The sequence below is a fragment of the Lytechinus pictus genome, chromosome 2 (assembly GCF_037042905.1).
Source record: "Lytechinus pictus isolate F3 Inbred chromosome 2, Lp3.0, whole genome shotgun sequence".
Lineage (NCBI taxonomy): Eukaryota > Metazoa > Echinodermata > Echinoidea > Temnopleuroida > Toxopneustidae > Lytechinus > Lytechinus pictus.
Window position 1 is genome coordinate 34,917,546 of NC_087246.1, and position 12,040 is coordinate 34,929,585.

The following is a 12,040-nucleotide window of genomic DNA, read 5'->3' on the forward strand; positions in this document are numbered from 1 at the left end:
GACTATAACTTTATCTATATAATATATATTTGAAGTTAATAAAGAACTTGTTGGCATGCATTACTCGTGAATATTATCATTTGTTTCGATTTCTGATGTCTTGTTATTGCCAATACATGGAAAACCAAGATGCTTATAAATATTATTTAAGTTTTTATTGAAATAAATCATAATAACAATATATTCATTTTCTTTTCACGTAGGTCATCTCCCTTGCTTCAAATCTGGCAAGAAAACTAGACAGATTTAATGGGCGCCTGTGCACCAGGCACCTCACCAACAACTGGTTCAGAGGGTTTATGAGGAGATGGCCAAGGATCCGGCTCGTGAGGCCAGCTGCACTTTCAATGTCGAGGGCAAAGTGTTCCCAGGAGGAAGTGGTGGACAGCTACTTCAAGAAGCTGGAAGCTACCCTTAAGAAGTACAGCCTGGAAATGAGACCAGACTTAATATACAACGTCCACGAGAGCGGCTTCAATGCAGAGCACAAGCCAGTGAAGGTCGTCGGATGCCGATCCTTTCGCCATCATCCACAAGCCATCACATCCCCAAGGTCGGCATTAACCACCCTCATCGCTTGTGGCAACGCAGCAGGCGACAGCTTACCACCTTTCCTCATATTCAAGGGTAAGCGTGTCAACAGCGACCTTAGAAAAGGAGCTCTCCCGGGAACGAAGTTTGAGATGTCAGATTCAGGGTGGAGCAACTCCGACATCTTTCTAACATACATGAAGACGCATTTCCTTCCCTTTGTCGATGAGCGCAGGAAGGCTGAAGAACACGTCCTGCTCATTTGCGATGGACACAAGTCGCACATCACACCAGACGTAATCGACTTCGCAAGGGAAAAGAACATAGTTATCTTCATTCTTCCAGCACATACGAGCCATTTTCTGCAACCGTTGGATGTTGGGTTGTTCAGCCCAATGAAGTCTGCGTACAACGCAGCTTGCAGCAGGTTCATGCGTGATCACGTCGGTCTTGTCATCACGGGATACAACATATGTGAGCTTGTCTGCCAAGCACACAGGATGGCGATGACTGTTTCAAACCTGAAATCATCATTTCGTGCAACAGGGATCATTCCTTTCAGTCCACAAGTAACAAAGAAGGACATATGTTCTTGTTCTGATCTTGTGACCTCAACAAAGAACAACAACAATGCAGCATCTGATGCCAGAAATGCAACCACAGCCGAGTACCTCCGAGAAACCTCAGTCAAACAACCAGAAAAGAAGTTACAAGTATCAACCATCTGGAGTGGCTGTAACGGAGACTTCGGAGTACTTGAAGGTCCTGGCTGCAAACAAGCAACTTCAGACATCTTTGACACCAATTAGGCCAACTCCACCTATTCCAGTCGATGAGCATGATAGCAACGCAGAGTGTCAACCAGGTCCATCTGGGATCAAGAAAAAGCTGGAATTCACCAAGAAGCCTAGTGACGACTCAGACTCAGATGCCTCGGAAGGTGACAAAGACACTTGTTGTGTGTGTAATCAAAGAGTCCCTCCATCAATTAATAGGAAGACAATCTACATCGTCTCTTGGGCCCAGTGTGACAGGTGCACGCACTGGGTGCACTTATCCCGTTGTGTCAGCACTGCATACGTTGCAAGAAGCGATGATTTCTTCTGCCCCTGCTGCATGTAGCCAACTCATTTGTATAGCCGGGAGACAAGTTTATTTATTTTTGTCTGCATATATATATGTTGAAAAAAGAAGAAAAAAAAGACGAAAAAGAAAAAAAATGTAACTGGAATTGTTTTCCAGTAAAGTGAATAAAACCCACAAATGAATCGTCTTGAAAAAAAATTGTGCGACTCTTTTATTATACAGTGTTGTCCGATGTTGTTTTGATTTGAATGATATATATACTACTGCGAAAATGACTGTGTGGAGTTGTTTGAAAAGAAATCATGGCTACCAACGAAAGGGAAAGTGTGGAAGGATGACTATAAGTTGGATATGAGAGTATGGAATGATGAAGGCTTGAATAGGTGACTAACTGCATAATTATAAGAATGATTGACATAAACATTAATAACAGAAAGAGTGCATGAAAGAGAAAAATATTATCATGAATGGCTAAGATTTAAAGAAAGCCAAAAAGGAAAATTTAAATGAATGATCCTGCATAAAGAAAATATGATGTACCATTACTTGAAAATATTATGCACATGAAAATATTATTCATACAATGACAATTATTGCATGAAAATAAAAAAAAATCCCTCATAAAGTTTTATTATAAAATAAATGAAACATATCGAAGAATATAGGCTATCATTTTTATTCACATAATCATTTAGAATCTGAATAAAAAACAATGGGTTATATATTCATTCAAAGAAAATAAATTCAGGAATATTTTCATGTTCCATTTCATGAAATGTACCCAGCCCCTCCTACCCCCCCTCACCGGAGCCCATGTTGAGAGCCTCTAAAAAATCAGATATATAGCAAGCCTCTACAGAGGGCCCACGTGCTATAACACGGGGATCTGGAGCGGTGCGATAAAAATGAAAGTAATCCGGAGAGATGATTTTGAAGTTTAAATAAAACAAGTTTGCAAGTACATATTGCGGAGATATTCACAAGGTATGTTCTAAACAATATGAGTATGTGAATAACTTTGAAATTGGCGATTCTTTCTGCTTATTTTTTGTGTAAACTGACTTCAAATGCAACTTTCGTTAAGTGTCCGGACACCCAACCCCCCATCCTACAAAGATGAGACCCAAAATCCGAAGTCCCTTACTCTGTACAGTAAAATCTTCAATATAGAGTTCAACCTTGGCTTCCATCATCCCAAAAAGGATGAATGTAAAAAGTGCGTTGAGTACAGTAACTCAACAGCACAAACAAAAGAGAGTCTCAAGGAAGAACATGAAACCCATCTCAACGATAAGAAAATGCCAAGGGAAGAAAAAAACATTGACAAACAAAAAGAACTGATCAAAGGATGAATCATTCCACTCCTATACCTTTGATTTGCAGCGAGTTCTACCTAGCCCCAAAACAAATGACTCACTGGTGTTTTACAAGAGACAACTCTCTGTGTACAATCTTTGCTTGTACAACCAAGGCAATGGAGATGGTCACTGCTACATCTGGAGCGAGGTAGAAGGGGGAAGAGGTTCTGTAGAGATAGGAACATGCCTGCTCTGCCACCTTCAACATCTCAGGGCTGTTGATCATGTTACTCTTTACAGTGATGGATGCGGTGGACAGAACCGAAATCGGTTTGTGGTAGCAGCATTGCTCTATGCTGTAAGGACGACGTGTATCAAGATGATCGAGCACAAATTTCTGGAGTCGGGGCACACGCAAATGGAGGTCGACTCCATGCACAGTGCCATTGAATCCGTGCAGAAGAACATTGCCATCTTCCACCCTGATCAATGGACAGCTGTTGCAGCTTTAGCAAGATACAGCAGGCCATATAAGGTACGGCAACTACATCATCATGAGTTTGTCGACCTGAAGAAGCTGGCTGAAGACATTCTGCAGAACAGTGCCAAGGATGTGGATGGCAACAAAATCTTCTGGTCTCGCATGCGACATGTCAAGTGTGAGAAGAAATCTCCTCACCTCACGCAGTTCAGATATTATTTTGATGAGGAACTTAATGACGTCTGTCATACTTAATTTTCAATGGATTTCTAAAAGAGAAATACAAGGTTTTTCACCATAACAAATGCAAAGACATCTGACATTGTAGGAATAGTACATGTGTATGTAAAGTTTGTATTAATGTTATGATAATGTAAGGTAAATGTTTTTAATAATTATGTTGTATTTATGCAAAATGAATGTTTTTACATATTTCTTTAGGAAAAATATAATTATTTGCATACACATACAGCAATTACTGCAATGCCAGGTGGGTGTTTCATAAAGTTATTTGTAAGTTAAGAGTGACTTTAAGAATGACTGGTGAACCATTCTTACGCGCTAAATAATCACCAATGAAAATTAAATGGTGAACATCATTTACCACAAGAAAGGATTACCGGTTGTTTTTAAAGTCACTCTTAACTTACGAACAGATTTATGAAACGGCCCCCAGGAGGCCAGCCGGAGAAGGCAGTAATAGAGGGACGAGCAACCTGCGTCATCATCTCGCTGAGTGCCATGCTTACGCTCATCATTGTAGATCATTGTAACGATGCTGCTCCGCAACCCAATGCTGGTCCACAGGCTGACGTCGAAACAGCAAACCACGGGAGAGCACCGATCGAGAATGTGAACGACGTCCAATGGCCACTCGTCCACGAGCTGGTGATTTCATACAAGAAACCATAGAGGAAAACATTGCAAGAAGGGCCAAATATAGGAGCCCTGGACAGTGCCAGATCCCTCGAGATAGACAGATTCAACGGCAAAATGATGGCATTTAATCTCAGACCATTTAGCATCATCAAGAACGACGGATTTAAGCAGCTTCTTGGGAAGCTGGATCCTCTGTACGACATCCCATCACGCCTTAATCTAGAGACACAAAAGGCTCTACACACATCCCAAAGAGGAGTAAAAGATGCCATTTCCGCATTGTGCACCCTTGTCAGTAGAGTTAATAACGCTGCACCCATGAGCCAGCGTTTCAAGACAATAATAGGAGAAGAATGCAGTCTTATCGATCTTATCTAAGACCAACTCTAATCTGGCCAATTAAATTGCAGATTAAGAACCGTCTACGACAAATATGGAAGATGAGCTTCAATCCGCTCAATGAAATTTGTGGTATCTTCAAGCTGGAACATCTCCATTTTACACATAATTGAATCATTAAGTGTTGAAGGCAAAGCATGGATTTGTCACACTTGTTGAAATTGGATGTTAGACAACTAACTCCCTCTTCTTTCATCAGCTAATAGACTGACTTTCATCATTTTCCACAAGAATTTAAACTAAACAAATTTGAGGAGAGGACTGTTTCCCCAGGAAATATATTTTTCCAACTTCGTGATTTGCCAAGTGGTGGAAAAGATGGAATTCGTGGAATTATTGTTAATGTTCTTTCCAACAATATTTCAACTGTAAATTCACTGCCTCGTTCCATTGATAATTCACATATTATATCTGTGAAACTGAAGGCATCTTCAGTTCAAATATCATTACATGTTTGAAAATATAAGACCATGGAAGTGTATTGAAGCTGCAAAATACTTGGCGACAAAACCTCTGTTTCCACAATATGTTACAGATGGTTTAGATGAATTTCAGCTAACTCGTGTGGCAGAAATGAATGAAACTCTGTGGAAAGAGTTTCTTGAAGAAAGCTCGTTAGGAAGATCCTATAATACCAAAGTTGATAAAGTTACAGCTACAGAGATATCAATTAATTATGGATGCATAAGGTGAGAGTTTGGTTTTAAATGACAAACGGGGCAAATGCATCGGAAAAGTTGTAGAGGATGCATCGGATGATATTGAAAAACTCCTTGAAGATGAATCGCCACATAAAGTTTTATGGCAAGAGCAGATGAAGGCACTCAAAAGTCACAGAAAACAAATGAGGTGGCATCCAGCCATCATTCGCTGGGCTATTGCTATTCACGGTAAATCCCCTGCTGCATATAAACTAATTAAAGAAAGTGGGTTCATGATTTTGCCCGCGAGTGGAACATTGAATAGATACGTCAGTTTCGCTGATGCAAAGACTGGGGTACATTGTGAGATACAGGAAATGCTAAATGAAATGAACATACAAAAAGACTACAAAAAAAAACGTCACCCTTGTCTGTGATGAAATGAAACTGAAGTCTGGAATTGCATATTCAACATCAACTGGAAAGTTGCTTGGCTTTGTCAATGTGTAAATAATAAAAAAAAATGCATTCATTTCAGTTTTGCAGTTTCAATGATTTATTACATATGTTTTCTGTAAAACTACAAGTGTAGGTACATAGAGACATTAAGTGTAATTCAGTTATGGACAAAATAGTGCTGTTGCTATTTATTAATTTGTTCTAAAGACAGTAGAAATAAATCAGTAAACTTGCAGAATTCTATGTCCGAGATAACTTGGGCTACAGTCTATGAGAAATTAGTGTTTTAATGAAATAACACTTTGTTTGTAAATGGTGTTTGACAGATTAAAATCTTGCATTCAATTTGCTCATCAATACATGTAATTATTTTAGCTTTATACATCCAAATGTGTAGCATTGTGTACTGTGTGCCTATATTCCAAAATGAAATCAACAAATGCAGGGTTAGTGATGGAATATACCAAATAAACTGCTATGTGGAAATTAAATAGAGATAAAGGAATTATATAAAAGTCATTCAAGAATTGAGACAGGAGAATGGGATCCTGTCTAGGAAAAACTGGAATCTAGCCAATGAAATTGCAGATAAACAACAGTCTACGATAAATATGGAAGATAAGCTGCAATCAAATCAATTCAATTTGTGGTATATGAATGAGACGTGTGAGTTTGAAGTAAGAGGATTGCCTGGAAGTTAACTTGACACATTAATCATTTTCTAATATGTTATTCAAATATCTTATTCACTACTTACAGGCAGCATCAAAAGAGATAGAATGTGTAGCTTTGTGTACTGTGGGTCTATGTTCCAAAATGAAATCAACAAAGTGCAGTGCTAATGATAGGATATACCAAATAAACTGCTATGCAGAAATAATAGAGGGTAGACTAAGGGATCTAAAAAGACTTATCGGTACTCGAATCTGGCCAATGAATTTGCAGATAAAGAATGGTCTACGATAAACACAGAAAATGAGCTTTGATCCGCTCAATGAAATTTGTGGTATCTCCAAGCTGGGACATCTCCAACTTACGTATTACGGAATAATTAAGTGTTGAAGGTAAAGAATGGATTCGTCACACTTGTTGAAATTGGATGTTAGACAACTAACTCCCTCTTCTTTCTTCAGCTAATTGACTTACTGTCATCATTTTCCACAAGAATTTAAACTAAACAAATTTGAAGAGAGGACTGTTTCCCCAGTAAATAAATTTTCCAACTTCGTGATTTGCCAAGTGGTGGACAAGTTGGAATTTGTGAGAATAATATTAATGTTCTTCCCAACAATATTTCAACTGTAAATTCACTGCCTTGTTCCATTAATATTTCACATACTACCGCTGTGAAACTAAAGAAATGTCTTCAGTACAGAAGTCATTACATGTTTGAAAATATAAGACCACAGAAGTGTTTTGAATCTGCAAAATACTTGGTGACAAAAAATCTGTTTCACCAATATGTTACAGACAGTTTAGATGAATTTCAGCTAACTCATGTGGCAGAAATGAATGAAACTCTGTGGAAAGAGTTTCTTGAAGAAAGCTCATTAGGAAGATCCTGTAATACCACAAAGTTGATAAAGTTATAGCTACAGAGATATCAATTAATTATGGATGCATAAGGTGAGAGTTTGGTTTTAAATGACAAACGGGGCAAATGCATCGGAAAAGTTGTAGAGGATGCATCGGATGATATTGAAAAACACCTTGAAGATGAATCGCCACATAAAGTTATATGGCAAGAGCAGATGAAGGCACTCAAAAGTGACAGAAAACAAATGAGGTGGCATCCAGCCATCAATCGCTGCGCTATTGCTATTCACACTAAATCCCCTGCTGCATATAAACTAATAAAAGAAAGTGGGTTCATGATTTTGCCCGCGTTTGGAACATTGACCAATTTCGCTGATGCAAAGACTGGGGTACATTGTGAGATGATACAGGAAATGCCAAATGAAATGAACATACAAAAAGACTACAAAAAAAAACGTCACCCTTGTCTGTGATGAAATGAAACTGAAGTCTGGAATTGCATATTCAACATCAACTGGAAAGTTGCTTGGCTTTGTCAATGTGTTTAAATGCATTCATTTCAGTTTTGCAGTATCAATGATTTATTACAGCATTTGAAATACATGTTTTCTGTACAACAACATGTACAAGGGTAGGTACAAAGAGACATTAAGTGTGGTTCAGTTATGCACAAAATAGTGCTGTCGCTATTTATTATTTTGTTCTAAAGACAGCAGAAATAAATCAGTAAACTTGCAGAGTTCTATGTCCGAGATAACTTGGGCTACAGTCTATGAGAAATGAGTGTTTTAATGAAATAACATTTTGTTTGTAAATGGTGTTTGACAGATTAAAATCTTGCATTCAATTTGCTCATCAATACATGTAATTATTTCAGCTTTATACATCCAAATGTGTAGCTTTGTGTACTGTGGGTCTATATTCCAAAATGAAATCAACAAATGCAGGGTTAGTGATGGAATATACCAAATAAACTGCTATGTGGAAATTAAATAGAGATAGGCTAAAGGAATTATATAAAAGTCATCCAAGAATTGAGACAGGAGAATGGGATCCTATCTAGGAAAAATGGAATCTAGCCGATGAAATTGCAGATAAACAACGGTCTACGATAAATATGGAAGATAAGCTGCAATCAAATCAATTCAATTTGTGGTATATGAATGAGATGTGTGAGTTTGAAGTAAGAGGATTGCCTGGAAATTAACTTGACATATTAATCATTTTCTAATATGTTATTCAAATATCTTATTCACTACTTACGGATGCATCAAAAGAGATAGAATGTGTAGCGTTGTGTACTGCGGGTCTATGTACCAAAATGAAATCAACAAAGTGTAGTGTTAATGATAGGATATACCAAATAAACTGTTATGCAGAAATAATAGAGGGTAGACTAAAAGAATTAGAACGACTATCCGAGAATTGAGATAGAAGAATGGATCCTATCTACATGTAAGACTAACTCGAATCTGGCCAATGAAATTGCAGATAAACAACAATCTACGATAAATATGGAAGATGAGCTTCAATCTATTCGATTAAATTTGTGGTATATGTATGAAATGTGTGAGTTTGAAGGGAAGTGCCTGGAAATTAACTTGACATATTAATCATTTTCAAATATTCTATTCAAATATCTTATTCACTACTTACGGATGCATCAAAAGATATTGAATGTGTAGCTTTGTGTACTGTGGGTCTATGTTCCAAAATGAAATCAACAAAGTGCATTGTTAATGATGGGATATACCAAATAAACTGCTATGCAGAAATAATAGAGGGTAGACTAAAAGAACTAGAACGACTATCCGAGAATTGAGATAGAAGAATGGATCCTATCTAAGACTAACTCAAATCTGGCCAACGAAATTGCAGATAAACAACAGTCTACGATAAATATGGAAGATGAGCTTCAATCTATTCGATTAAATTTGTGGTATATGTATGAAATGTGTGAGCTTGTGAGTTTGAAGTAAGGGAAGTGCCTGGAAATTAACAAATTAATCATTTTCAAATATCTTATTCACTACTTACGGATGCATCAAAAGAGATATGACGTGTAGCTTTGTGTACTGTGGGTCTATGTTCCAAAATGAAATCAATAAATAGACTGCTATCTTTGCAGGAATAATAGAGGGTAGACTAAAAGAACTAGAACGACTATCCGAGAATTGAGATAGAAGAATGGATCCTATCTAAGACTAACTCAAATCTGGCCAACGAAATTGCAGATAAACAACAGTCTACGATAAATATGGAAGATGAGCTTCAATCTATTCGATTAAATTTGTGGTATATGTATGAAATGTGTGAGCTTGTGAGTTTGAAGTAAGGGAAGTGCCTGGAAATTAACACATTAATCATTTTCAAATATCTTATTCACTACTTACGGATGCATCAAAAGAGATATGACGTGTAGCTTTGTGTACTGTGGGTCTATGTTCCAAAATGAAATCAACAAATAGACTGCTATCTTTGCAGGAATAATAGAGGGTAGACTAAAGGAATTAGAACGACTATCCGAGAATTGAGATAGAAGAACGGATCCTATCTAAGACTAACTCGAATCTGGCCAATGAAATTGCAGATAAAGAATGGTCTACGATATACATGGATGATGAGCTTCGATCCGCTCAATTGAATTTGTGGTATCTTCAAGCTGGAACATCTCAATCTTACACATTATGAAATTATCAAGTGTTGAAGGCAAAGCATGGATTTGCCACACTTGTTGAAATTAGGTGGTAAGCCAGTCTCACACTGTGCAATATGCTGCGATATCGTGTCGCAAAGGATCGCTTGCTATCGTGCAGTGTGGGTGGTCCTGCGATGCGATAGCAAGCGATTTTTGAGCCATCTCAAGGTTACCGCTTTGCATCGCAGGGTTTTGACAATTATCGCAGGCTGCGATTTTTCAAAAATTTGCAAGCGATATACACGATGGAGTTTTCTTGGACAGAAAAAAAAAGAGGAGACTCTGATGGAGATGTGGAGGGAGAGTTCAATTTTGCATCCCAATCCTACCATAATAAAGCTGTCGAGGAGAGGATGGCAGGAGAGCTCTGCACAGAAATTGGGTGCAATAGTAAGTAATTCCTTGAAAATGTGCTACAATGTAATACAACCACATGCAAATTTGCATGTGTAGCAACTTCACATTTTCTTCAAATTATACAGAACTTCAATTTCTATGAAGTCCATTCACCTTTGAAAATCACATGTTTTCACAAAATTGTGGCTGACCTACCCACGCCCATCGTTGGGGCTTATTTCCTCGAGAACTTTGGGCTCCTTGCAGATGTCTGACGCCGTAGACTGGTAGACTCCTTGACAAAGATGAGCGTCAATGGGATCTACGCTCCAATACACACGCGGGTAATCAGCCCGATGTTCTCTAGGGCTAGGCCATCCTCTACTGGCGGTGATAGGTAATGTATGCCACAATTTTGGAGCAGTACCTGGATATCACCCGCCCAGATTATCACCAAAAGGCTGTGAAGCACTCGGTTACACACCATATTGAGACAACTGGCCCCCAGCTTCTTCATGCCCTCGTCGTTTGGCTGCTGATCGCCTAGTCATTGCCCGTGCTGAGTTTGAACACATGCAACAGTTGGGGATTATCAGACCATCCAGCAGTAACTGGGCATCTCCTCTCCATATGGTGCCGAAACCTACGCCTGGTGACTGGAGGCCGTGTGGGGACTATCGCTCTCTGAACGCAAGGACGATGCCCGACAGGTACCCAGTCCCACACATCCAAGACTTTTCTGCATCATTGCATGGCAAGAAAGTCTTTTAGAAGATTGACTTGGTCAAGGTCTTCCATCAGATTCCTGTAGAACCAGCAGATATTCCGAAGACGGCAATCACAACTCTGTTTGGACTGATTGAGTTCACACGAATGCCTTTTGGGCTTCGTAACGCTGCTCAATCGTTTCAATGTCTGATGGATGAGGTCGTGCGAGGTTTGCCTTTTGTTTTCGTCTACATTGACGACATGCTTGTTGCCAGTGCATCGGAGGACGAACACGAGGAACATCTTCAAACTCTTTTTGCTCGCCTCCATGATTACGGGATTGTGATCAACCCAGTGTCTTTGGTGTGAGCTCCCTCATCTTCCTTGGACATCACATTGACATTGAAGGCATTCAGCCCCTTGAGAAACGGGTTCAGGAGATTCATGAGTTTGCTCCCCCTTCTTCTCTTTGTCAGCTCCGCCGTTTCCTGGTACTCGTTTAATATTTATCGCCGTTTTGTTCTGAAGCCTGCTGCCATCCTCGCACCACTGACCGACATGCTTCGTGGTCAACCGAAGCGGTCATCCAAGCCTGTAGAGTGGACTGAGGGCCGCATTCGAGCAGGCTAAGGAGGAACTCGCCAACGCTGCTCTACTAGTTCATCCTTCTTCGGATCGTAAGACCAGTGTCATGGTTGATGCATCGGATGTAGCTGTCGCGTGTGTCTTGCAGCAGATTACTGATGGAATTTGGAAACCGATCGCGTTCTTCTCCCAACGTCTCAAGCCCCCTGAGACTAGAAACAGCACGTTTGGCAGGGAGTTGTTGGCTGTATATCTCACAAATGGCCATTTTCGTCACTTCTTGGAGGGTCGTGATTTCACGGTCTATACGGATCATAAGCCGTTAACTTACGCTCTCCGATCCAAGCCTGATCGTCACTCTCCTAGAGAGATCCGCCAGTTGGACTACATCTCCCAGTTTACG

General features: G+C 39.3%; 1 protein-coding gene across 1 annotated transcript; it reads left to right on the plus strand.

The window, feature by feature from the left end:
- Positions 1-202: 202 nt before the first annotated feature.
- Positions 203-3,516, plus strand: LOC135159573 (uncharacterized). Its single transcript, XM_064115591.1, has one exon. The coding sequence runs from the start codon at positions 300-302 to the stop codon at positions 1,338-1,340; it is 1,041 nt and encodes a 346-aa protein (XP_063971661.1). The 5' UTR covers positions 203-299; the 3' UTR covers positions 1,341-3,516.
- The last annotated feature ends 8,524 nt before the right edge of the window (positions 3,517-12,040 follow it).

Bases quoted from the DNA above. Each gene is read 5' to 3' on its own strand.
- LOC135159573 (XM_064115591.1), top strand. From the start codon at position 300: ATGAGGAGATGGCCAAGGATCCGGCTCGTGAGGCCAGCTGCACTTTCA.